The sequence below is a fragment of the Acipenser ruthenus genome, chromosome 4 (assembly GCF_902713425.1).
Source record: "Acipenser ruthenus chromosome 4, fAciRut3.2 maternal haplotype, whole genome shotgun sequence".
Taxonomy (NCBI): domain Eukaryota; kingdom Metazoa; phylum Chordata; class Actinopteri; order Acipenseriformes; family Acipenseridae; genus Acipenser; species Acipenser ruthenus.
In genome coordinates, this window is record NC_081192.1 from 57217797 (window position 1) to 57245499 (window position 27703).

General features: G+C 41.0%; 1 protein-coding gene across 4 annotated transcripts in view; it reads right to left on the bottom strand.

Annotated features, from left to right (window-relative positions):
- The window catches only part of LOC117400265 (arf-GAP with SH3 domain, ANK repeat and PH domain-containing protein 1-like), a 311371-nt gene that overhangs the window by 81075 nt on the left and 202593 nt on the right, over positions 1 to 27703 (bottom strand). For all 4 annotated transcript variants that reach the window (XM_059022596.1, XM_059022595.1, XM_059022593.1 and 1 more), the window contains 2 exons: positions 12557 to 12657; positions 1640 to 1709 (listed from right to left, as the gene is read on the bottom strand). In XM_059022596.1, the coding sequence (XP_058878579.1) occupies positions 1640 to 1709; positions 12557 to 12657 (171 nt within the window). The remainder of the gene's footprint in view (positions 1 to 1639; positions 1710 to 12556; positions 12658 to 27703) is intronic.

Genomic DNA, 27703 nt, shown 5'->3' on the forward strand with positions numbered 1-27703 from the left:
TTTGTCTGTTTGTTTTGGCCAACGAGCCATTTTGTTTTGTAAAGTGTTTTGTTTTCTGTTTAATAAATTTGCGCACCAGTGCAATTCACTCACCATTCTGTGTCCATATTCTTCATGGTCTGACATCATCACAAGCTATCCTGCCACATGGCCTCATGACGAAATATACTTTTTCGCGAGGGTCTAAATCTTCTTTCATCAGAAAAAAATCAGAAAAAAAACTGAAACTGCCTGAAAATCATATATCTTTAGTAAACCATGACATGTCTGTATATAATTGGGACTCCATAAGATTGACTGTAACATTGCCTTTTCATTTTGTGAGTGGGAAATGTGTTTATTTTATCTTTTAAAGTCTTTTATCGTCACACATCTCACGAAAAAAGTTTTCCTCTCACAAAAAAAGCAGCTGTTCTGGCAAAAAAGTACTCTGACGAATTTAGAATGTCATTTCTTTTGTGGTGAGGGGATCTTCTTTCGTGAGGTTCTTTCGTTCTCATTTTGGTCCGGGTCCTTGGCTAATAATAAAAGCATTATAGTGTAGCGGCTGGGTGGCCATGTAGGAGACCAGGGACAATGAACTATACTGACTGACTTGGGGAGGGAAGGGGGTGGGAGAACCTAGGGATCCGTTATTTTTTAGTTGAATGTGTGTGGTTGTGCTCTTGTGTTAATGCTTGCTCTGTATCTCTCACTACACAGGCTTTCTGCCTGCCTGCCTGTCAGTTCTGTGTGTGAGGTGATTACATCACTATAGCGTAGAGGTTAGCACATTTGCCTAACATGCCAAAGATCAGTGGATCAAAAACTTTTTTTTTTAATATTAATTATATTTTAAATAGTTTTATACTAACATAATCTATTAGTTTTTGTTCATGTGTGCAAACATTCAAAATGCTAACAGTGTATTACATTTTATATATTAAATATTTTAATGGTTATAGTAAAATTAAACATCCTTGCTGGAAAACTATCAACTATTAAGTTTTTACAATTTTTTTTTTTTTGCTGAGAGAGGTGGTACAGCTATGGTCACAACTTTTGCATCACATAAATATATATTTTTTTGGATTGAGACAATTATATAATTATTTAATTATATAGGGAGATGCAAAACTTTTGGCCATAGCTGTACTGCTAATTCACTGTATTCTAATAGATACATTACAACTGTCAAGAATTACTGGCAAAATACAATAAACGTAGCCTTGATTTACAATGGTCTGTACTGTATAGCGAGATGTGTTTATATATTTGATCCATAATATTAATGTTATAGTTAATTACATATGATGTAACTACTGCTTGGAACTTTTTGTCTAAACAAAATCTCCACAATGCACATATGTAGAATATTTAGGTTGCTATTTGATTGCTATTTGCTATTTAATTCTGCATACAGCATTACTCTCTTATGTACTGCACAGCTAATGTGGTAACTGTAACTTTAATTGGAAGACCGACGCGCACTGGGACGTTGCTGCTCACTGCTTCAGTTAGGTTGTGTTTTCAGATGTTCTTCTTCAAATCGGTTTCGGGTTAAGTGAATTTTCTGCATCATGATGGGGTCATTCACAAGACAACCCCACCCTGGACATGAAAAGATTTCAGGGTTTAAAAGATCTAAAATAAAACTTACTGTTGCATGTGAGATTGTAAGTATGCCATTCTTAACACAGCACTTTCTTCTCTGCCAAACTTTTCTTAACCTGTAAAAAAGGATGATACACATCAGAAGACATTTCCCCTAACTTTTCATTCATATATGATGCTAAGGAGTATATTTCTCAATATTCTTCAAATATAGTCTCAGTATATATTTCATACACTTCAGAATCCTTCATGTGAGCATGTTTATTAGGTCTTGCACCCTCCACCCCCAACCCCGAAACACACACAGAAAAATAATTAAAGAATAAAATAAACCCTGAAGTCTACAGCTTTCAGCTTTTTTGTGTTTTCTTTTAAAGTTTACTTTAGCATTAAGTATGTCCAATTGTCTACAGGAAATTACATCTGTAGAAAATATTATTTAAGACACTATTAACACTTGTTTTTAGATTAGAATTTGGACAGAGTTAATTAGGCAGATTAAATTGATGTCACCTTTTAAAAGCAATTTCAGACTCTAAAATCTTATTAGCTTTAGAGATCACCGATTCCTTACAGACCTGAACTGCTGACAAGAGCCTACTAGAGAATGTTAGTTTATTATCATAACCCTGGTTCCCTGAAACAGAATTTAACAAATGGTGCCGAGATCTGTGCATGCCGTCCTTTTATACCCTTGGGGCAGCTTTGGTATATACAGACGTGCTCAAATTAGTTGGTACCCCTCCACAAAAAACGAAGAATGCACAATTTTCTCTGAAATAACTTGAAACTGACAAAAGTAATTGGAATCCACCATTGTTTATTCCATATTTAATAGAAATCAGACTTTGCTTTTGATTTTTTATTCAACATAATATTGTAAATAATAAAACGAATGAAAATGGCATAGACAAAAATGATGGGACCGCTAACCTAATATTTTGTTGCACAACCTTTAGAGGCAATCACTGCAATCAAACATTTTCTGTAGCTCTCAATGAGACTTCTGCACCTGTTAACAGGTAGTTTGGCCCACTCTTCCTGAGCAAACTGCTCCAGCTGTCTCAGGTTTGATGGGTACCTTCTCCAGACTGCAAGTTTCAGCTCTTTCCATAGATGTTCGATAGGATTCAGATCAGGACTCATAGAAGGCCACTTCAGAATAGTCCAATGTTTTGTTCTTATCCATTCTTGGGTGCTTTTAGCTGTGTGTTTTGGGTCATTATCCTGTTGGAGGACCCATGACCTGCGACTGAGACAGAGCTTTCTGACACTGGGCAGTACGTTTCGCTCCAGAATGCCTTGATAGTCTTGAGATTTCATTGTGCCCTGCACAGATTCAAGGCACCCTGTGCCAGGCGCAGCAAAGCAGCCCCAAAACATAACCGAGCCTCCTCCATGTTTCACTGTAGGTATGGTGTTCTTTTCTTTGAAAGCTTCATTTTTTCGTCTGTGAACATACAGCTGATGTGACTTGCCAAAAAGCTCCAGTTTTGACTCATCTGTCCAAAGGACATTCTCCCAGAAGGATTGTGGCTTGTCAATATGCATTTTAGCAAATTCCAGTCTGGCTTTTTTATGTTTTTCTGTCAAAAGTGGAGTCCTCCTGGGTCTTCTTCCATGGGGCCCACTTTCACTCAAAAAGCGACAGATGGTGCGATCAGAAACTGACGTACCTTCACCTTGGAGTTCAGCTTGTATCTCTTTGGCAGTTATCCTTGGTTCTTTTTCTACCATTCGCACTATCCTTCTGTTCAATCTGGGGTCGATTTTCCTCTTGCGGCTGCGCCCAGGGAGGTTGGCTACAGTTCCATGGACCTTAAACTTCTTAATAATATTTGCAACTGTTGTCACAGGAACATCAAGCTGCTTGGAGATGGTCTTGTAGCCTTTACCTTTACCATGCTTGTCTATTATTTTCTTTCTGATCTCCTCAGACAACTCTCTCCTTTGCTTTCTCTGGTCCATGTTCAGTGTGGTGCACACAATGATACCAAACAGCACAGTGACTACTTTTCTCCATTTAAATAGGCTGAATGACTGATTACAAGATTGGAGACATGTGTGATACTAATTAAAGAAACTAATTAGTTTGAAATATCACTATAATCCAATTATTTATTATCTTTTCTAAGGGGTACCAACAAATGTGTCCAGGCCATTTTAGAATATCTTTGTAGAATAAGCAATAATTCATCTCTTTTCACAGCTTCTTTGCTTTATTCTATGACATACCAAAGGCATGCAAGTATACATGATAAAATAGCTTTTAATTTCATCACTTCTCAGGAGGAATGAAGCTTTATTTCAATGAGCTGTAAGGGTACCAACAAATTTGAGCACGTCTGTAATATTCAGGTTTCAGGGTCTTTAGGAGGTAAACACCCATCAGGTAATGGTTACATTTCGTACTTGAAAGGGAAATACACTGTTTTATACTGTATTACCTCTGGCCTATGTTTTAAAACATTATGCAAATTTTATATACATCTCGAATATGAACTCTCGCACAGGGACTTTTTGAGCATCAGCTTACACAACATAAACTAATGTACTGTAATACAGTTTCAGTTTCTTCAGAAATTCACCCACAATTAACAAATCAAAAACCTAAACTTATACTCCATAAACAATTTGGTATTTGTTTCTCCTTTCTCACACCTCAAATACTGTATGCTTCTGTTAACGCAGCCAAGCCAAATCTACAGCAGATTGTTGTTTTACGTGCATGCTGTCTTTAGTTAAAATAAAAGCCATAAGGAATGACTGAATCATTTTGACACAGAGAATAAACAACTGGTACCCACACATATCTCATATTAGTTTGTATGGTTGCCATGGATATTAGCTTGCGATTTTCAGGGAACATGCTGGCTAATTATTACTTCCAAAATGTGAGTAGAGGAACAACATTTTTCATAGAAATGGAATGCAGAGGAAATATTAGCAGCAAGTAATGTGTATATTTTAAGTAAAACAATATGTATTTGTTTCCAAAACATACAGCCACCTAACTATCTCCCCTCTAGGACTGTAACCTATTAAAACACATATTAACTTATTAAAACTCTCAGCTACCTTTTTTGTGAAATTTTAACCATTTACAAATAATCTTATAAGAATCACAAGCACAAAAAGAATAGCTTAAAAGCTCAGCTCTCCAAGTATGATGGTTTATTCTATTTAAAAACTAGCACTTTAATTGTGGTGGGTGAAAACTACTTTCATGTTGTGGGTTTAAATTAAAAAAAATTGAAGTTCATACACAGTTTCAACAGACAGATCACCTTTGATTCAAATTCCTCCACCACTTACCTGTTCTAATTCTATAACATTTAATATCTATAAGTAACCGCTGGCTAAAAAATAATGTCAGACCCAGAATTAAATTAGAATCTTTTTAATGGAAAACTGTGGAAGAACAGTATGAGATGAATTTCCGGAACTAGATAATAAATAGAGAGTCTCATGAAGACGGGACTCCCACCGGACCCCTGGTGACCCACGGGATTCCCGCGGTACGGGAAAAAAATGGTGTTCAATTTTGCGGGACGGATGGTACAGGAGTGAAGCTCACAGGAACAGGCGGGACCGGGAAATTTAAAAAAAAAAAAAAAACACCTTTCAGGACGGGCACGAACGGGATTTAAGCTTCTGGGAATGGGAAGGAACGGGACTACTCTGCCACCAGCAGGCTGGAAGAGTGTTTTTTTTGCTCTTTAAAGTCGTAAAAGAGCCTATGACATGGAACTTGACTGTTACCATAAACAAACAAAATAATATGAACAGGTCTCACTTGAACATATAATCAAATTAATTTTACCAAATTATGTTTAATCGCGCTACAATGAATCAAATAATACCCAGAAATACACAGAGGGCGATCTCCATGTCCTGGTGTGGGGCCAGGAGACTGTGACTTCAGGCTCCTTGCATCTGCCAGTATGGTTAACAGCGACAGTGAAAGTGAGAGTAGCCTAATTTTATCAGTTTCAGACACCTCTTATGCAGAGAGCCGTCATGGGCCCCAGGGAAGGATTTGTATGTCCCGCTGCCGCCCACGCCCCCCATGGCACTACATTCACCCGACTTTGTAGTATACTGTAGTCTAAACCAAGCAATGACACTTGCAATCTTAGCAGTGTCTGAGGAAGATCATTTCAACCGATACAGTATTTTGATAATGAGTTTGAAGGAATCTGTCAACGACGCGTAGAAGTTTCAATATCTCAATTAAAATCTGCAGCAGGATAGTTTACTCTCTCAAAGTAGTTATGTTTAAGTTATTTACAGTATTCAAACTTTTTGTTTTAGGTAACTACACGTGTAATAGTCATTAATTAATAGTCATTAATTGGAAGCTTACTTAACATCAAATAACAAACGTTTTTAGCATAAACAACATTTTAATGGTGTTGCTATACACTATTTTATTTATCCCGTGCCAAAAATAAACCACTCATCTCTGCTCTTAACTAATAGCCTGTATTGGTAAATATATTTGTATTTTAAGCAATATAACCGATCATTCTCTAATTGTGTTTACCACCTGCTGAAGAAAGCACTTTATTTATTTTACACAATACAATTTTTCTAACAAACTGCTGCACCACGTTGTTTTGAGCAAATTATAGATCTTTATAATAGAATAATTCATACTGTGGTATATATTGTGCAACTTTAGGATTCTTTTAAAGTTTTTAAAAGTCTTTAAAAATAGATTAAATTGCTATGCCTTTTTTTCAGCTTTTTGGCGTAGTAAAATATGAAATGCGAAAGTTCAAATCATTGTGTGAAAGGAAGTGTTTGACAGCGCCTGGATACACAATCATTACACAACAGAAGCACATCGGCTCGGTGTGCAGAACGAGTTTTACTTTTTAATGTGGTGGTGGGAACGCAAAGTGTCTTGTGCAGGGCTAGTTGTTTTAAAATATTTTATATATATATATATATTACACAAAAAAAAAAGAAAAAAAAAAAAAAGTTCCCCCTTCATCAGGGCCCCGGGGAAATTTCCCCGTCCTGCCCGCTCTCTCGGTGGGCCTGTGCTTATGAATGTGAATTATGTAGTGATGGATCTGATGTAGAGAAAGAAAACAGGGATTGTCTCCTGTATCAATTTGAGTCGTATGCCTCCGAATCAGTTCAAAGTCGGACAGAGACTCCGACAACACCAACGTGGACGAACCAGGGACAGCAGATGTCCGCGGAGAATCAGCGTCTTGGCAACACGGAATGGTTAATAAAAACCCTTACGTTTAACATCGATTGATACTTAAAATATTTCATATTACCCATAATTGTATAGTTATGTCAGTCCTTTAGTTAACAATATTGATACATGAATTATTGATACTAGCAGAATAACCGAACGCTGTGGATTGCTACTGGCATGTATTTAACATATCTCTCTCTCTCGATGTGCAAATCATAATGCATAATGCAAAGATGTCAAAGGCTACGATTTGGCCGTAGCAGCTACTATTTTCTGGAGGTACTTCTTCGGCGCTACGTTGAAGGGGTATGTATAATACTACGATTTTAAATAAATAAATACATGATGGATACTCCCTGAACGTTTATGAAATATTATACCATGTTTTTTTTTGTGGGGTTTTTTTGTGTTTTTTTTTAATGAATTAATGGTTCGTAATACTGTATTTCAATGACAGTTTATTGTGGCATTGACATACTAAAATCTCTGAGCCGGGTTGCTTAGTAACCGATTTAGAAATTGAAACTGCCGCACAAAACTCTAAACAGTTGTTTTCATATTACTGAATTTATATATTACATCATTATATTTCACATTGTGCTTATAAAGACTCTATGCTTGCACTGTATTTTTTTCTGAAAAAACAAAAACTAAAAACAAATTACTAGTAGTATACCGGTAGTGTTTAATGTAAAACTCTATAAACCCAACTTTTATACATGAATACGAAAATATCTGTACCTCCAAATAATAGTTGATCTCTGTTTATCACGGGATGGGATGGGACGGAATTTTTTTTTGACAGGGCAGGATGGGACGGGAATTAAAAAAAGTTACAGGATGGGACGGGAAAAATTTGGACAAGATTGGAAATTATGACTCTTTCATGGGATGGGATGGGATGGGACAGGAACATTTATGACAGGACGGGACATGACTGAAGTTACATTCCCGTGTCACTCTCTACGGACAATGTACCAGTAATTAAAATGTATTTAAAAGAAAAACGGCATAGTGAAATAACAGAATCAGAACTGAATCAACTCAAATGTGACCGAAACAACAACAAAGAAAAAAAACAAAAAACATAAAGGCTTCTGATTTCCATTACACGAGAGTAGATGTTAAAACTTCATGCTGATTTGAACTCGGCTCTCGCCAAGATAAGCACCAACTAAGACGTAGCTTTACAGTAAACTAATGTGATCCATATGTGTCTCCATCCATTTACGTTTCCTTCCATATGGTGATGTAGATATCCTTCTGTCTGGTGTTAATGGCTGAAGTGTAATGCTGGCTCCAGGGATCAGCTTATTTTGCCTCCCTGGCGCATCAGCACACACAACGGCTGCGATGCTGGCTCCGGGGATCAACCAAAGTGCGGCCTCCCCAGCGCATCAGCATGACAACCGTCTGGATTGAGCTAAGTAGGGTACATCTCTGGGGTTTTCAAGTGGGCACCTTCCATCCTCAGTGTTTCGTCGACTAGCCCACGACACCTCAAGAGGGCTCGACGGTGATTCTGGCGTCCCAGCATCACCCCCCTCCGTCCCCCACTCAACTCAGCCCAGCTTACTTACCTGTCCCCAGCCAGAATCTTTCCGTCTCAACCACAGCCAGTTGCTGCTCCTCTCTGCTGCTTCAGATAAGTTCTTCACTGTGCGACGCAACTCTTGGCCACTGAATCCGACGTCTCTGAGAAACCGGGTTGTAGAGTGTGCCACAAATCCTCGACAACCCACTTCCACTGGGTAAACCCGAACTCTCCATCCTCGCTGTTCCGCTTCAGTGGCTAGTTGAGCATACCGCAGTTTCTTCCTCTCATACGCCTCATCTACAGCATCCTCCCATGGCACTGTTAACTCTACCAGGTGAACAAGGCGTGCTGATCCAGACCACAAGACAATATCTGGTCGAAGGTTAGTGGTGGCAATCTCAGGTGGAAAAATAAGCCGTTGACCAACATCTGCCAGCATTTTCCAGTCTCTAGCAGCTTCCAGTTGTCCTGGGCGAGAATTGGTTTTAACACCTTTTCTTGGTGGTTGCTCTCCTGGGCGGAGGAATGTTGTCTTTTGTGTGTAATGTTTTGATGGAACAGGTGACAACTTATTGGTCATGTTACGCTTGTCTTCCAATGCTAAGGCCAAACATCGCAGCACCTGGTCATGGCGCCAAGTAAACCGTCCTTGGCTAAGAGCCACCTTACATCCTGTCAAAATGTGCCTTAATGTTGCAGGTGATGAACACAAAGGACATGAGGGATCCTCTCCTACCCAGAGGTTTAGGTTCTGTGGTGATGGGAGAACATCATATGTTGACCTGATGAGGAAACTGATCCTGCTCTGTTCCATTGACCATAGGTCTTTCCAGCCAATCTTGCGTTGTTCCACACTCTCCCATCTCATCCATTGGGCTGTGAGTATCCTACAAAACGGGCTCCATGAAAAAGGCAGACTTACATTTAATGTACTTTCTAAGGACGAGTTGAATCATTTTATATTAGTTCCATGAGGAATACAGACACAGCATATCAAGCTTATGTCTGTGAGCTGGTACCATACCGCAGAAACGTGAATTTAGCGAAATACGCAGCATTTAACAATGCTAACAATGTATTCTTAACAGTAATTAAAAAAACTAAGACAAAGTGTAAAAGACAAAACAACACACATCCCCCAGTAACAGCAGCAGAATTGGAGAAGCTAAGAAAAAGAAAAAAAAAAAGAGCACTCACAGGCACAACTGCTTTCACCTGCAGCTCCCCTTCTGGCAGTATAGCAGTCAATACAGTTCATTCACAGCACGGCAATGTTCAAGTGAAATGTATTCCAAAAATCAGTGATATATACTTAAAGTTAATTAAAGTTTACTCAGATTTATTTATGTAATTTACTAAGTTTAAATATGTATATCCATTAATGAAATAGAAAATTAGCATGTAATATACTTGGTATACAGAAATTATTTACTTAATACACATTTTAATCAATATGTATTATATTTATGAATAAACTTGTGTCCATTTATTAAAATAAAACAGTTTTAAACAAATGTTTACTTTTCATTGGAACTAGGGCAGCAGTGTGGAGTAGTGGTTAGGGCTCTGGAGGGTCGTGGGTTCAATCCCAGGTGGGAGCCACTGCTGCTGTACCCTTGAGCAAGGTACTTTACCTAGATTGCTCCAGTAAAAACCCAGCTGTATAAATGGGTAATTGTATGTAAAAATAATGTGTAAAAAAATAATGTAATTGTATGTAAAAATAATGTGATATCTTGTAACAATTGTAAGTCGCCCTGGATAAGGGCGTCTGCTAAGAAATAAATAATAATAATAGTTTCTTGTGCGCAGTGATATTTATTATTATTAGAAATCTTTTTTATTTATTTTTTATTTGCTGTGTTCTTTAAAAAAATCTTATAATTGTATAATTGTTTTATAATAGATAGCATTAAGGCATTCCAGGAGATGGGTTGACATATTATAACGTTAGGTTATTATCATAACCCTGGTTCCCTGAAATAGAAATGTAACCATTATCTAATGGGTGTTTAACCTAAAGACCCTGATACCCTGAATAAGATATATCAAAGCTGCATGTAGTGCCTGTGACACAGTCATGCCTGGCTCCCAAGGGCATAAAAGGACTGCCGACACAAACATCATCATTTTTCCTTCAAGACTGCTGCAAACATGGACGCTGCGACCTTGAAGGTTAATGGTTACAGTTCTATTTCAGGGAACCTGGGTTATGATAATAGCCTAACATTCCCTATCATGTATGAAATTGAACCATTATCAAATGGGTATGAATGCCAAAGCTGTCGCAAGGCAATATTGCAGACCAACCGGAATGCCACAAGGTTAAGCAAGGATATCTTCCGCGTTACCATTAGGCACCCCAGTACAAGTAGCTAGGGCTAAAAAATTGAGGGAGAACTCACCTCTATGTGTATGTTGTAGAGGTCGACCCTGAAGCCGCCCTTAACACTCTTGTTCCAAAATCAGGGTTTTGTTGACACTCAGCTGATAGAACTGCACAAAAGTACAGGAAGTATCCCAAACTGCTGCATTGCAAATGTCCCTGACAGATGCACCCGTTTCTCTAGCATACGCTTAGAGAAGGATGCACAGAACCCGCAGCAACTGCAGTCTGCGAGTGCTCCTTTTGCATGCTCCGGTCCCAAACAGGAAGAGCACCTGCCGTGCTTATCCTCTATTGGGAGATTGGCCTTGCAAATGTCACATGGGTAAAACCCTGGCATGACGCAAGCAGTGCACACTTTAACAGCTGCTGCCTCAATCTGCTCAAGTGCTTGTATACAGTACTTTGTAGAAGGTGCAGTACACAGTACTTGCCACCAAAGCAGCTATGTCAGACAGCACGCACAACAATGCTGCAGACAAAAGTACTGTAACCAAATAAAAACAGCGCAAGTCGGGACTCAAACCGGGGCCGCTGGTACTGGACCAGGGATGGTATCAGTGTTTTCGACTGCAATGCTCCTACCCCTAGAGGGTCGCTTCCTGGCTCCTGGTGTAACAGTGAGTGGAGATTCTTTTGACCGCACTGCAGGGGACGTCAGTGATGCAGAATGGTCTCTAGAACAGCGGGCCAGTCTATTTTCTAGTGTCCTCTTAGAAAAATTAGCACAAGACGTACACAGCTGCAGTCTTTATCTGCTCCCTCTGCCACTTTGAACCAAGGTTGAACCGAGCAGACAGCAAAATAAACCGAGATGAACCGATCGGTTAAACAGCCGCACGGTGCCTGAGCACTAATACTATACTGTACAGTACCCTTGCATGGTACGGTTTGGTGGTGGTACACTTGGTGGTGATACACCTGTTACGGTACCTTTGGTACTGTCCGGTTCGGTGGTACACTTGGTACGGTACGGTTTGGGTACCCTGGTGCAGTAACCTTGTTTTCTGTTTAGAAACGGGACAGGTCTGTGACTCACAGCTACAGCAGAAGCGATATATAAGGTGCCCACCTACATAGCTTCAAGCAAACCAACACAGCCCTAAAACTGAGGAAAGCCCGCTGTCAGAGCCGTGACAGCCTTCGCAATGGTAATGCAAGCAGAGACCAAGCAGCAAAGAAACACTGAGGGAAGTACTGCACGCAGAGCCAAGCCTAGCAACTGCGTAATGAATCGGAGTGGTAACTTTGTTCATTGTACATTACTTGTACCGGTGGGAGTGGGGTAGGCCTGGACTTACAGTTATCACTTAAGCAGAGCCCTGACAGCCTTCGCAATGGCACTGCAAGCAGATACCATGGCAGCAATGAAACACAGAGGGAGCAGATATAAGTAATGACACCTATCCGTTCATAGATCTCTCCCACTTTCAGTTCGGATGAACATATGATGATGTTTGTGTTGGCAGATCTATTATGCCCTTGGGGGGCGGGGCATGACTTCGTCACAGGCACTACGTGCAACTTTGATATATCTTATTCAGTGTATTGGTTAAATACCCATTAGGTAATGGTTACATTTCATACTTGATAGGGAGCCACACAATTAAAGGTTAAAGGCACTCCGCTTCATGCCGCACCTTATAATGCCTTAAGTGTACGGTTATATCATGTCAACCAATCCCTTGTCGTGCCGTAATGCTTTAGTGACTTTATATTACCTAACTCCAACAATCCTCAACTAAGTTAGTCTGTGTACTGCTTATTCTTCATAGAACTGCTCTGGTGAGGTTAGAGTAATGTAATAACGTCTGCCACATACCCGTCACTTTTCTTTGAGAGATATCCCTTCTTTTCACTGCCAAACTCTTTATTGCCCTGAAGCTGGTGCATACTGTATCCCCCCTGCTTGCTTTGAGAATCCTGGTAAAAAAAAAGAACACATGAAGATTAAAAAACATTTTAATTGCTGCAGTTCAGAAGATTTACATATGAACTATCAAACAATGATTTTGTTCCAACATTACATGCACACACACACACACACACGCAGTTTTGCTACATATGTAAGGGGTTATACAATTAAATCATTTTAAGAAAGATTTAATAATCACAATTAAATATTTAGTATATTCACTGTTCACCTAGAGAATAAAGATGTATACAAAGCAAAACAATTATAATTAACTATAATACTTCACACAAACATGGAAGGTAACAAAAGCTAAAACTTACTCTCCTAGACTTCAATCAGGAAAGGCAATAGAAGAAAAGAAGCAGAATGTAAAAGGTAGAGCTATGCCCCTGCTTAGAGAGAATGTCATGAGTTAAGAAACAGCGCACACTGTAAAAACTGTATACAAAGATTTGTTGGGGTGCTAAAGGTACAAGATATTGACAAAAATGTAGAAAAATGCCAAGCACTTACCAAACACTAGCAATCATGCTTTCATATTTTATTTACAAAAATGTATTTAATTAGAAAGTTCAAAACAAGAGCTGCATACAAAAAAGATACCATTCATACAATATAAAAATATACCATTCATACAATATAAAAAGATACAGCTCCAGGTTTAAGGGTTAATCAAACATGTCGCATTAACCTCAAATTATCTCTTTTTTTGTATTCAGCTCTTGTTAATTAAATAAATGTGTAAATACAATATACAAGATTGCTAGTGAGTGAGAGTCACTGCTTCGTACAACATTAGTTGACATAGTAAAAATCTACCACATAATTCATTAATTTGTTTTCAGTAATACATTTACTTTTACTTCCTTGGGCAATCTTTATTTTATAGTTTCATTTTTAAATATAGTACTTTTAAGTAAGCCAAGGTTCCAAAGCAATACTTATAATGGTAGTGTTTTACTGAGGTTTCTTCCCATTTCAGTTTTCTTGCAGGCATATCACCAATGTGTTAAATAAGTCCCTTGACTAACTGTTCTGGGTATTGCTCCAGAACCTCCATTTTACATATCTGTGAAATATCTTATTGTAAAACAAAACAATAACAATAACACAGATCACACAAGAAAAAAACCGCAAGTTCTAGGTTATATAAAAATCCTGACATTCTGTAACACAGGGGTGTCAAACTCGTTTCGTTTGGCGGGCCTGATCTGATACCCTGGTGCTTGATGCGGGCCGAGTGACAGTTCTAAAAAATACAAAGACAAACCCAAAACCTCAAAACTATTGTATTTAACAAAAATGGTCATACACTGTATATTTACATTCCCCTAAATAACACATATTGATTATTTTACTCACCGTCGCCTCTTAGAACACGTGTGCAAACATGCCTCCAGCGAGTTCCTTCGCATGAGCAACACAAATTATCATGTTGCTGTGATTGCTGTCAATCACTGACCACATGGGTGAGACGGCAGTTCATCAGCTGATTTGAGTTACAACACCAGTGATATCAGAAAAAGGTTTTCAGTTCTGATTTGTAAGTTCTGTAGTGACATGTCTTTATCCATGAAGAGAAAGGTGGAACAAGAGTGCTGGGTGTTTCAAGAGAAATTTGTGGACATGAATGGAAAGCCAATGTGCATAATTTGTAAGCAACAAGTGTCTGTTGAGAATTTTTACAACATTAAAAGATGCTATGAAGCAAAACATAGTAAGTGCTGTTAAGGCAAGCTTGTCATTGCTCAGAAAATAGGTTTCTTCAAAACCATTTTCTGATGGATAGTTTTTGAATAAATGCTGTTAAAAGCGGCTGAAATACTGTGTCCTGAGAAGCAGCAAACTTTCTCCACCATGAATATCAACAAGTTAAATTCTCAATTTAACTTGATTCTCAAGATATCCTCAGCCCAGTCATTTACTCCAGATGTTGATGCGCTGGTTCAAGCAAAGGTCCCAGGTATCAGGGAGCAACAGTAGCAGTCACTAATATCCTTTGTCTTTATCTTTTGGTGAGTGCTAAATAAAACATTGATCCGTATCTATTTATGTTTTGCAATTTTTTTTATGCTGGGATGAACATTGAATTTTCATGTTCGGATACTCATTCAAGATTTAGATAGTAATAAACCAGGTGGGCCTGAAAGAATGGACCCTGGACCTGTGGCAGCAAAACCCTAGGGCTGCTGGCTCACAGAGGCTTGCGCCTGTGGCTGCTGCTTGTGAGCATGACGCTGGTCATTGCAGCGGCCTCCAAGCTGCGCATCCTGAAAGTGGTTCTGCGCATTAGCTCTAGCAGGGGCTGTATAAGCCTGTGCCACCACCAACGTGGCCATGCTCCTGTCCAGTGCTTGCCCATTGTACTTATACAACTGGAGTACGTGGTTATTGACAAAGCTCAACTCATCCAACTGGTGGGACGAGGGACTGTGGTCAGTGGACAAAGCCTGCAACAGCCTCAACTAGTAGGCCACCAGTATGCTACTGTTGCAAAATGTTGAGGCAGCATAAGCCTTCTTCATGCATCACTTCTGTGATACGGCATTGTTTGTTGGGACATGAGATGTCCCTTTGCAGCATGGCCAGATTGGGCATCTGCACCAGAGAGGTGATGGAAACTGTCCAATGCCCAGTTTATCTGTGTCGTACAACCTATATAGGCTGTCCAAAGACCTTGAGACAACAGGGGCAGTCGCTGGACATGCCCAGGATGATTATACCTTATGCCAAAAATCCTGGAGAACCCGGGGGGCAGATGCAGCAAGGGACAAGGTGTCCTCCTGCAGTTGTTCTGGGTCAGTCAATGGAGCTTGAACTCTAGGGGGTCCTCGCAGCAGCTCCGTCAAAAGGTTCATAGCTTCAAAAAGCTTTTCTATTGCCCCACAACCTGGTCCATATTGCCGGAACGCCAGCTTCTGTCCCTCTTCCTTGACGGAGGATGAAGGAGAGGATCTAGAGGAGCGTGGGCTCTTAGTCATGCTCCTACCCCTAGAGGATCGCTTCCTGGCTGCTGGTGTAACAGTGAGTGGAGATTCTTTTGACCGCACTGCAGGGGACGTCAGTGATGCAGAATGGTCTTTAGAACAGCGGGCCAGTCTATTTCCTAGTGTCCTCTTAGAAAAATTAGCACAAGACGTACAACAGCTGCAGTCTTTATCTGCTCCCTCTGCCTGCTCGCTTCCCAGGCAGTGGATGCACTTGTCATGCTTATCCTCTGCCGGATTGTTTGTCTTGCAAACAGCACAAAGGTGAAACCCAGGCATAGTGCAAGGTTGAAAGCAGTTCAGCCATGCAATGTATGCGCACAAGAAACAGACAGCAACACTGACTAGTGCTGAAAACTGTTGTGTACACAGAGTGCACAAGAATGGAGCACTGGTAACGGTGCCGAACCGCACTGAACCAGGTTACTGGTATCAATTCTGGTATGAACCAGATGACTGGTACTGACCTTAGTACCAATAAAGTTGACTAGTACTTACTTTGGTAATGACCAGGTCACTAGTACCAACTCTGGTACTTACCAGGTCACTGGTACATGCTCTGGTACCTACTGGTACTGGCTCTGGTACTAACCAGGTCACTGGTACAGGCTCTGGTACCGACTCTAGTACCGACTGGTACCAGCTCTGGTACAGAGTGGTCACTGATACCGACTCTGGTACTGACCAGGTCACTGGTACAGGCTCTGGTACCGGCTCTGGTACCAAACGGGTCATTGGTACCAACCGCGGTACCCCTCCTGTTTTCTCTCTACACCCGCTCCCTGGGTCCCCTCATCCCCTCCCATGGCTTCTCATATCATTTCTATGTTGAAGATGCCCAGATCTTTCTCTCCTTTTCCCCCTCTGACTCTGACATTTCGTCCCGTATCTCTGCCTGCCTCTTGGTCATCTCCTCCTGGATGCACTCGCATCATCTTATTCAACCTCTCCAAACCTCTCCTCCCCCACTGCTGATCTCTATTCCTCTCGAATCCACCACCCACTCTCCCTCTTCATCCACCAAGAACCTCGGTGTCACCCTTGACCTCTCCCTCTCTGTTAAGAAATAAATAAATAAATAGATACATACATAAATAATAATAATAATAATAATAATAATAATAATAATAATAATAATAATAATGGAGTCAGTTTATTATTCACCTTACTGCATTTACAATTATCAGTTTCCTTTACTCAAACTTTTTGTTACTGTTTTTCATTGCCGTTTAAATAATAATAATTTTAAATTCTCTTTTATTAATAACTTGAAATTGCCTAAATAAAACAAAATACTCACTGAGTAATGGTTATATCCTCCATAATTTGTAAATAATACTATTGAAAAATAAATGTGGTTATTGAAATAAAACAAAGCTACAATGTTAACGGGTCTGCAGTTGGTAGCAATCCAACAGCACTGGTTATAGTATTGTACTTCATGGGTTTACAGAGATACTGAATTTCTAAGAGTACTCTGTTGAAACGGACGGGTTTCATTTGTTGTTGTATTGTTATTGTCTGTAGCAGAAAAACTACTAGTGTGTTTTGAGAAGTGAAAGCATGTTTAGCATGCAGGTGGTACAACACTTCTGTGATACTGGAACTCACTTTGACAATAGGTAACCCTCTTTCTATCCAATGAACCGTCAGAAGGTTTTTAAAAAAATAAACAGTATGCTAAATGGGACAAAACAGCAGTGCGCTATATAAATGAATCTTCCAAAAAATGCAAGCGCTAATTGTAGAACGTTCCCTTAAATAGGAATATTAACCATTACAAATGGGTGTTTCCCCTTTAAGACACCCGTAGTGCTGCTCACTACTCACCCTGACAGTATCATCATTTTCCTTCGAGAACTGCGACCAAGGACGCTGCGACCTGGAAGTTAATGGTTAATATTCCTATTTCAAGGAACCAGGGTTATGATAACCTAACGTTCCCTTTCAAGTAGGGAATATTAACTATTACAAAATGGGTGAGTATACCCAAGCTGTCGCAATGACATGAAGCATACATAACACAACTGCAGAGGACAAGCTGAACCACCTTGTGCCTGAAATAATTATCAGCATAGCTGGAATAAAAACATTAATCTGGATGCACCCTAATGTTCTATGAGTATAACCAACTGTCACAAGGGCATGGTATATAACACTGAGCTACAAAGCTAACCAAACACCGCTTTGTGCTACAAACAGTATTCCAGTGAACTGAAAAAACATTACAATGGACTCCTCTAATGTTCTGCCATGAATATTCTAGTGCCAAATCCAGGATTCTGCGGGTCCACGACATTCAGTAGATAGAAACTGGGGCCAGTTGTACTAAACGGATCCGATCCTGGATCCAGGCTCCGATCTTGCTCCTATAACATATTGGGTTGCATTAAAAGGATCAGCGCCGATCCTGAGCTCAGTTTCGGCTCAAAATCTGATTTTATTTCGATCTTGCTTCAGACCAAGATCAGAATCGGATCAGACCTTGATCAAACATTTTAAAATGGACCATGCATCATCAAAATACATAACTGAAACATTTTTAAAATTGCTAAAATAATGTTTAACACTAGAAGCCCCGCGGCAGTCATTTTGGCAGTTTTAAGAACATAAGAAAGTTTACAAACGAGAGGAGGCCATTCAGCCCATCTTGCTCGTTTGGTTGTTAGTAGCTTATTGACCCCAGAATCTCATCAAGCAGCTTCTGGAAGGATCCCAGGGTGTCAGCTTCAACAACATTACTGGGGAGTTGGTTCCAGACCCTCACAATACTCTGTGTAAAAATGTGTCTCCTATTTTCTGTTCTGAATGCCCCTTTATCTAATCTCCATTTGTGACCCCTGGTCCTTGTTTCTTTTTTCAGGTCGAAAGTCCCCTGGGTCGACATTGTCAATACCTTTTAGAATTTTGAATGCTTGAATCAGATCACCGCGTAGTCTTCTTTGTTCAAGACTGAATAGATTCAATTATTTTAGCCTGTCTGCATACGACATACCTTTTAAACCCAGGTAAATTCTGGTTGCTCTTCTTTGCACTCTTTCTAGAGCAGCAATATCCTTTTTGTAACGAGGTGACCAGAACTGAACACAATATTCTAGGTGAGGTCTTACTAATGCATTGTAGAGTTTTAACATTACTTCCCTTGATTTAAATTCAACACTTCTCACAATATATCCAAGCATCTTGTTAGCCTTTTTTATAGCTTCCCCACATTGTCTAGATGAAGACACTTCTGAGTCAACATAAACTCCTAGGTCTTTTTCATAGTTCCCTTCTTCAATTTCACTATCTCCCATATGATATTTATAATGCACATTTTTATTGCCCGCATGCAATACTTTACACTTTTCTCTATTAAATTTCATTTGCCATGTGTCTGCCCAGTTCTGAATGCTGTCTAGATCATTTTGAATGACCTTTGCTGCTGCAACAGTGTTTGCCACTCCTCCTATTTTTGTGTCGTCTGCAAATTTAACGAGTTTGCTTACCATGCCAGAATCTAAATCATTAATGTAGATTAAGAATGGCAGATGACCTAATACTGATCCCTGTGGTACACCACTGGTTACCTCGCTCCATTTTGAGGTTTCTCCTCTAATCAGTACTTTCTGTTTCCTACATGTTAACCACTCCCTAATCCATGTGCATGCATTTCCTTGAATCCCTACTGCATTCAGTTTGAGAATTAATCTTTTATGCAGGACTTTGTCAAAAACTTTCTGGAAATCTAAATAAACAATGTCTATGCTTTGCAATTATCCACGGTCGATGTCAAAAAAATCAAGCAGGTTAGTTAGACACAATCTCCCTTTCCTAAAACCATGCTGACTTTCTCCCAGGATACTGTTACCATATAAGTAATTTTCCATTTTGGCTCTTATTATAGTTTCCATAAGTATACATATAATAGAAGTCAGGCTTATTGGTCTGTAGTTACCTGGTTCGGTTTTGTCTTCCTTTTTGTGGATCTGTATTACGTTTGCTATTTTCCAGTCTGTCGGTACAACCCCTGTGTCAAGAGACTGTTGCATGATCTTGTTTAGCGGTTTGTAAATAACTTCTTTCATTTCTTTGAGTACTATTGGGAGGGTCTCATCCGGCCCAGGGGTTTTGTTTATTTTAAGAGCTCCTAGTCCCTTTAACACTTCTGCCTTTGGTATGCTAAAGTTATTTAAAACTGGATAGGAACAGGTCGACATGTGTCCATATCCTCCTTTGTAAAAACTTGTGAAAAGTAATCATATAATATATTTGCTATTTTTTTTCTTCGTGTGTGATTTTGCCATTTGTGTCTTTTAGACATTTAACCTCCTCTTTGAATGTGCTCTTGCTGTTATAATATTGGAAAAACATTTTGGAATTGGTTTTAGCCCCCTTAGCAATATTGATTTCTATCTCTCTCCTGGCCTATCTAACTTCCATTTTGACTTGTGTTTGCAGTTCCAAGTACTCTTTCTGTGTACTTTGTTTTTGGTCCCTTTTAAACGCTCTGTAAAGTGCCTTTTTCCGCTGAATATTTTTTTAATTGATCTATTAAGCCATTTTGGCCATTTTGTTTGAGATTAAGATTTGTCTACTTTTGGGATGTAATTGTTTTGCGCCTCTTGTATTACATTTTTAAAAAACAGCCATCCTTTTTCTGTGGATCTTTTCTCTATTTTACTCCAATCTACTTCTGTTAGTCTCTGTTTCATACCTTCATAGTTTGCTTTTCTAAAATTGTAAACCTTAGCTTTAGTCATTTCTTTTTGGGTTTTAAAAATCACATCACATGAGACCATGTTGTGGTCTGAGTTTGCCAATGGCTCTCTGACCTCTGTTTTAGTTATTCTGTCTTCGTTATTTGAAAAGACTAAATCAAGGCATGCCTCCCCTCTAGTCAGTGCCTTGACAAACTGCGTTAGGAAGGGGTCATTTGTCATTTTTCATCTCTCGTGCTCCCCACCGGGTTTTCCCATTTTATATGGGGGAAGCTGAAATCCCCCATTAGTATGGCTTCTCCTTTGTTACACGCATTTCTAATGTCATTGTATAACAGATTATTTTGCTCGGCGTCTGAATTTGGCGGTCTATAGCATGCTCCTATTGCTTCTGATTTATGTCGTTTAAATTAAATGCACTTCATTTTCTGACATTCAGAATCGTCAATCTCTACGCCACGCATATTCGCTTCTCATTGGTCAGTTTCCCTAGTTACAGTTGCGCAGCTCCAGGATTGGGTCAAGATTTCGGATCATTGGAGCTTGATCCTGATCCGCTTAGTACAATGCCTTTTCATGATCTGGCCGGATCCAAGCCTGTTTTTTTAATCTCCTTAGTACAACTGGCCCCTGGCAAATGTATTGGGGGGAAGCCCAAACTGCTGCACTTCATATTCCTGGATCGATGCACCTTGAAACAAAGGCAAAGCGCATGGAGCTGACGCTCCCTGACAGACTTGAAAGGAGGGGGATGGAAAGCCTCAATTTCCACAAACTGGTTAATATGGAAAGCCGAGATTGTTTTCAGCAGAAAAGCCAGGTTACTATGAAGTATAACCTTCGTTCTGGCCTCTTAAAAATTAGACAGGCTTTCGATACAGAGAATGCCTGCATTTCACTCACCTGCTTAGCGGAGGTGATTGCAAGCAAGAAAGCTGTCTTGAAAGACAAAAATTTCAGCCCAGCTGAATGCATGGGCTCAAATTGAGGTTTTGTCAGTACATTAAGTACTACATTTAATCTCCAATGAGGAACTAAGTCCTTCCTAAGTGCCTTTCATGGTGTTTGGTTCGAAACCATGAGCCAAACACCATGTCTGAAACATGCCCTACTTGTAACTATAGTGGGAAAGAGTAGAGGCTGCCCTGGTGTTTTGTAGGGTGTCAGTCACCCTGTTTGATAACCCCAGACAGCTCAAATGCAGCCATTCAGTGGCCAGACTCAGAGCTGCAGGTTCGATGGGTTGGGGTGTCACAGGGTACCCTGCGCCTGACTGAGCAGGTCGTGGCGCATCGGCAGCTCCCACGGCTGGTCTGACCTTTTCCAAACACAGCGGTAGCAGCACAAGCATCGGAAATGCATGCCAGTGCCCATTGCCTACTATGGAGAACCACAGGGGAAAATGTGTAGGACTTAGGAGGCACTGAGAGGCAACAAGGTCTACCTCTGCTCTCCCGAATCTCTCTCAAATCAGGCTCTCGGAGGAAGTTCACTTGTGCCCACAGCAGAAGCTAGTGGGCCACACGGTGAAGACTGGGTGACCATAAACCACCCTGGTGGTTTATGTAGGACACCACAGATGTGTTGTCCGTACGGACGAACACGTGTCTCCCCCGAACCTCTACTATGCAAATGGAGCAGCGGCTTGCGGTTCCGTGACAGTTGTTATTGTCACGTCCCGGAAGGGAGGGGGGCTGTGTTGGAACTGAAGCGAGTAACCAGTTTGCACAGTATTGAGCACCCAGGGGTCTGTGGTGCACTGTTCCTAGTAGTCCAAAAGGCTTCTGGAGAAGGAGCCCTGGGCTTGTGGCAGCAATATCCTAGGGCTGCTGCTTTGCCTGAGGTGCAGTCTGTGCCTGTTGCCTAGGCACAGAGCGCCTGAAAGGACGCTTGCCACCGCGGAACGCGGTTGCAATCTGCCTCCTGGCGGTACTACCTGAGGTGGGAGCACCCTGTTGTACTGGTTTCCTCTGAAACTGCGGCTTAGGATGCCACTGAGCTGCAGACTTACGTGGTGGAGGTGGTCTCTTAGGGAGAAGGCACACCAATTCCTTGGTGGATTCCTTTATGTGGTGAGATTGCTGTAGCATCTTGTCTACCCCCCGGGCCAAATGTGTGGCCTGGAGTGACCGGAGTGTCCAGCAGTGATGTCTTATCTCTGTCAAGCACGCGTGCTTGGGAGAGCCAGAGCTACCGGCGCGCAGCCACCAATGCTGGTTTCTGCCTATCGCTTGTCTGCGATGCACTCGGTATCGACACTTGAATTCGCAATTGACAAAGGGGGCGATAAACGCAGTTACTGCTAGTGGCACGTTAGCAGGAATGCCCACCTGCAAGTCAGCCATTGGCGAGTTGTACCAAGTTTGTACAGTACTGTATACTGTAATTATACGACGTGTCTGGCCCCCAGCCTGACCTATCCCTTGAGGCTCTTTCGCTACCTATTATGTTATGTTACTGCAGTTCCATTTTCATAAGGACATTTCACTAAAAATAAACTTGTAAATACTGTAATACTGCAAAGGTGTGAGTTCTGTTCTGTATATGCATGTTAATGCCATTGCTCATGCACCCATGGTTAACTTGACACCTCGGATAAGTCAACACTAAATGGAACCCCTCGTCGGATGTTGAGTTAACTAAGGTTTACTGTATATATACAGCGTTATATTTACGAAAACAATCCAACCACAAACTTTGCACTAACTGTTGACTATACTTTTAGATATTGGCTTGTACTGTCTATTTTGACGTCTTAAATAGCAAAAGTTAACAAATGTACATATACAGAATTAACTAGGTGAACAAAAACAATAACAAAAACAATAATAAACAACTTACAGTTTCACACAGAAATAAAGCATTGTCGATTGTTTGACATGCAAAAACACGCGCTTTGAAAGTTCTGCTAACAAACTTGTTATCCCAAATAACCAGAGCTTTAAAGGCAATTGAACAAGAACGTTAGGTTACTTACCGTAACCCTGGTTCCCTGAAAGAGAAGACGACCACCAACCAATACTTTTGGGATATGCCTGCCTTAGCTAGGTATTCGCTGAGCATTTTATGTCAGAGCTGCTGATAGGCCCCTCCGTGGAGTGATGTCCTCTGTCCCGTCTGCTGAGGGAATAAGTAGTCGCTCCGCGGAGCTCACTTCCTCTTTTGCATCGAACCTGCGAATGTGAGTGATTAGACCTCGCAAGGTTTGGTGGTCGTCTTCTCTTTCAGGGAACCAGGGTTACAGTAAGTAACCTAACGTTCCCTTTCAATTCGAAGATGACCACCAATCAATACTTTTGGGAAAGTGTACCAAAGCCGTTGCGAGTATGCGTGAGCGGACAGCATAAGAGGGACGCCTCGCTACTGCCAACTAGTGTTGGTGGTGTGAGCGTACAACCTCAAGGACCCATGTGTCTAATGAAGGCTTACAGGGATCTACCACATTAAGTCGGTAGAACCTGGTGAATGTATACGGCGTAGCCCATCTAGCCGCAGTACAAATGTCAGTCAATGAGGCACCTCTAAAGATAGCCCATGACGCAGCCACACATCTGGTAGAGTGCGCGGCAATCCTCCCAGGTGGGGGTAGACCAGCATTATTATCCGCAGTCGATACTGTGTCCACAATCCAGTGGCCAGTTACTGCTTCGAGAGGGCTTGACCCAGTGTCCTTTTACCATAGCAAAACGAAGAGCTGGTCAGACTGACGCAGCGCTTTCGTCCAATCCATGTAACCTATCAATGCCTTCACTAGGCAGAGGGAATTCAGTTTCCTATCCTCCTCCGAATCAAAGGGAGGGGGATGGAAGGGCTCTAGTTCCATTGATTGGTTCAAGTGGAAAGCCGTAATCACCTTCGGGAGGAATGCAGGATTCGTGCACAACGATAGCTTGTTTCCATTATCCCAGATGCGCATACAGGAACTGTGCACAGACAGAGCCTGTAGCTCACTGACCTGCTTAGCGGAGGTGATGGCCAATAAAAAGGCTGTCTTCATAGAGAGATATTTCAGCTATATGGAATGTATAGGCTCAAACAGGGCCTTAGTGAGATCATCCAATACCATGTCCAGACTCCACTCAGAGAGGACGTCCTTTCTAGGGTGACGCAGCCACCGAGCACCCTTAGAAAACGGGTCGCCAGAATATGGGTGCCTGGGGATATGGAGTCTATGGCATACAGCTATAGCTGCCAGGTACACTTTCAGCATAGCGGGGGACCTGCCCGCCCATAGAAAATCTTGCAGAAACTGTAAATTAACTGCCATGGGGCAATAGATGGGGTCATGACCTCTGGTCATACACCACTTTTGAAAATATCTCTACTTTTAAGCATATAGTGCTCTTGTGGAGGAAGCCCTATAGTTCCGCATCTGAGAACCCTAAGGCGGACAGACGGTCCCGTTCAGGGGCCAGACCCACAGCTGGAGTCTGCCCAGTTCTGGGTGCCAGAGGGTGCCTTGCGCCTGACTGAGGAGATCCTTACGCAGCGGGATCTCCAAGGGCTAGCCCTGCAGCAGCTGGCAAAGGTTCAAAAAACAGATTCTCATGGGCCATCTGGGGGCCACCAGGAGAACTGTCGCTTTTTCTCTCCTGACCCTCTCGAGGAAGGCAGGGAGCAGCGGTATTGGCGTGAAAGCGTACAAAAGCGCTTTGGGCCATTCGTTGGCTAGTGCACTGCTCGGAGCTCCAGCATATTTATGTGCAGGGATGTCCAGCGGCCTGTCCAGGACCCGCTGACTCCTCTGCCTGCCCAGACCACCCCCCAACCAGAGTTGGATGCATCTGTCATCACCAATTGATGGTTGTGTAGAATACAGTAGTGGTGCATCGAAGCATCGGGGGCACCAAGTGCAGGTGTTATTGACATGCTGGGGCGCTAAAGCACCGAGGCATGGAGTGTTTAAGCACAGAGGGCGCAGAAGCACCGAGGCACCTAGCCTTAACCGCATGTAGTCAACACAACCCAGGGTAGCACAAAGAATACACTGAGGTGGATACACAGGCTTGAGTGGCTGTGGTAGGTAATCAGGAGAGCAGTACAGGGGAGCGCACGGTGCTGCACCAGGGTGCAACGTGGTGATAACCTGGTTCTGGACAGAGTGCAGTCACACAACGGGGCAGCGCATAGTGTATACCGGAGTGGAGCACAGTCTCCGTCTCCACGGAGGGGCCTATCAGCAGCTCTGACATAAAATGCTCAGCGAATACCTACTAAAGACAGGCATATCCCAAAAGTATTGGTTGGTGGTCATCTTCAAATTGAAAGGGAAAACATTTCTTGATTCTCACTCATTGTGAACTAATACTGTAACTAGCTGCAATTGGTAGTTGCAAATGAATGAATGAACTATCCATTTCCAGTCAGAGGTCAGTCACATGAAACAAGATTGTCAAGTAGATCAGTCACGTGAAAAGACAGTGTCGAGTTATCCACTAGTCTTTTTAAAAGTTTTTATCCCTTCGGTACCAGTAATAAGTGTTGAGTTACGAGTAAAGCATGGTGTTGAATTAAAATAGAGGCAAGATGCACATATATATATATATATTTTTCTTAGCAGGCTACCTTATCCAGGGCAACTTACAGTTGTTAGAAAGTATCACATAAAAAAATATCACAATATGACTGGAAACGGATCATTCATTCATTCAGGTGTCTCCAAGGCTACTATTAGCAGGCTATAATATATTCAGAACTGCTCGCTGCTCACATTTTAACTGGCACTAAACTGGGTGCCCATATTACACAGGTTCTTGCTTTTTTGCACTGGTTGTCGGTTTGGAGCAGGATTGATTTTAAAATACTGTTGTTAACCTACTCTCTAACTCTCTGAATGGTTTAGCTCCATGTTACATTGCTGAATTACTTACACGTTACACACCTGTACGTAATCTACATTCTTCATCCTCAGGTTTATTGGCAATACCCAAAACTAAGCTTCGCTCCATGGGCGATAGGGTTTTTTGCCGCTATGCGCCCAAACTTTGGAACGACCTTTCTCAATCTATCAGGGATGCCAAGACCGTTGATGCTTTTAAAAAACAGTTAAAGACACACTTTTACGTTCAGGGATTATTATCATGATTTGATTTTTGATTTGTGTAATTTCTTTTTATATTACGTATACTCTTAATATGCTGTATGTATATGGTTCTTTGTGTTTTTTGTGTTTGTACAGTGCTTTGAGATGCGTGCATTTAGGCACTTTACAAAATAAAGATTATTATTATAATATATATATAGGGGCTAGCAAGAAAATATATCAACTCTCGAAGAGCTGAGCAGCAAGGGAAAGAGCAGGAAAACTTAGCTGCAGAAAAGGACTGAACCCTGGCTTCACACAGCACACAATGCCACGGTGGCACTTAATCAGAACCTAGGCTAAGATAGAATTATATGCTTAAAATTTAAGCGACATTTTTTAATAGAGAGAGAAAAAGTGAAAATATCAAACTTATCTCCTTAGTTTTGACTAAAAGTCAGAGTTCACTCCTACTCAGGCAGTCTGAAAGAAAAATGGCACTGTCTCCTTTGGTCAATTGTACAGCTTTTTAGCGTGAGAAGGTGATTTACCTTTAAATTCACACAATGTTTTAGACGCACACTTCATATAGCATGAGGAATGTGCGTGGTATGTGTGTGCTGCGTCACAGGTCATAACGGTGGAGAGAGAACTTGGGAGTTTCTAAACTGCATGGAAACCCAGCCATTGATATTAATGCAAGACAATGTGCACCACGCACACACTGCGCGGCCCTATAAACTGTTTTCAGCAATGGTCTGCTTGTCTCCACAGGTTAGTAAAACTTGTTGAAGTTTCACTGATCTCCTATGTCATGTGTTTAACAACTGCAAGGTTGTAGTCTATTATACAGTAGGCTATATATCTCAAGGAGATATAAACTAAATAAAATGAAAGCTTTAAAATAATATATTGCCATTTTAACATTTAGACAAAGATACCTTGTGGTATTACACTGAGCAGTCAGTGTGGTACAACACTGGTTGCCAGCAAGGCCTTGTTTAACACTGGCTACCAGCATGGTACATCACTGGCAACTCAAATGGCATGAAGGAAATAGCAATACTCCACTTACTGTTCTTACTATTTTAAATAAGTGTTTGTAAATGGATGTCAGAATACAACCATTTTCTTATACACCTTGTAAAAATGATTAAAATGTCTCACACTGTATACCTAAGAAAGGGATGCACTGTCACATTGCACATTACATACTATATATTATTAACCAGGAATGCCTCTGTTCAGATTGCTCTTTGAACATCCAGTAATATTAAGCATGCAAAAATAGCTAAGAGAAATGTAACCAATAGGAAAGGGCATATACAGTAAAGGTAAAATAAAC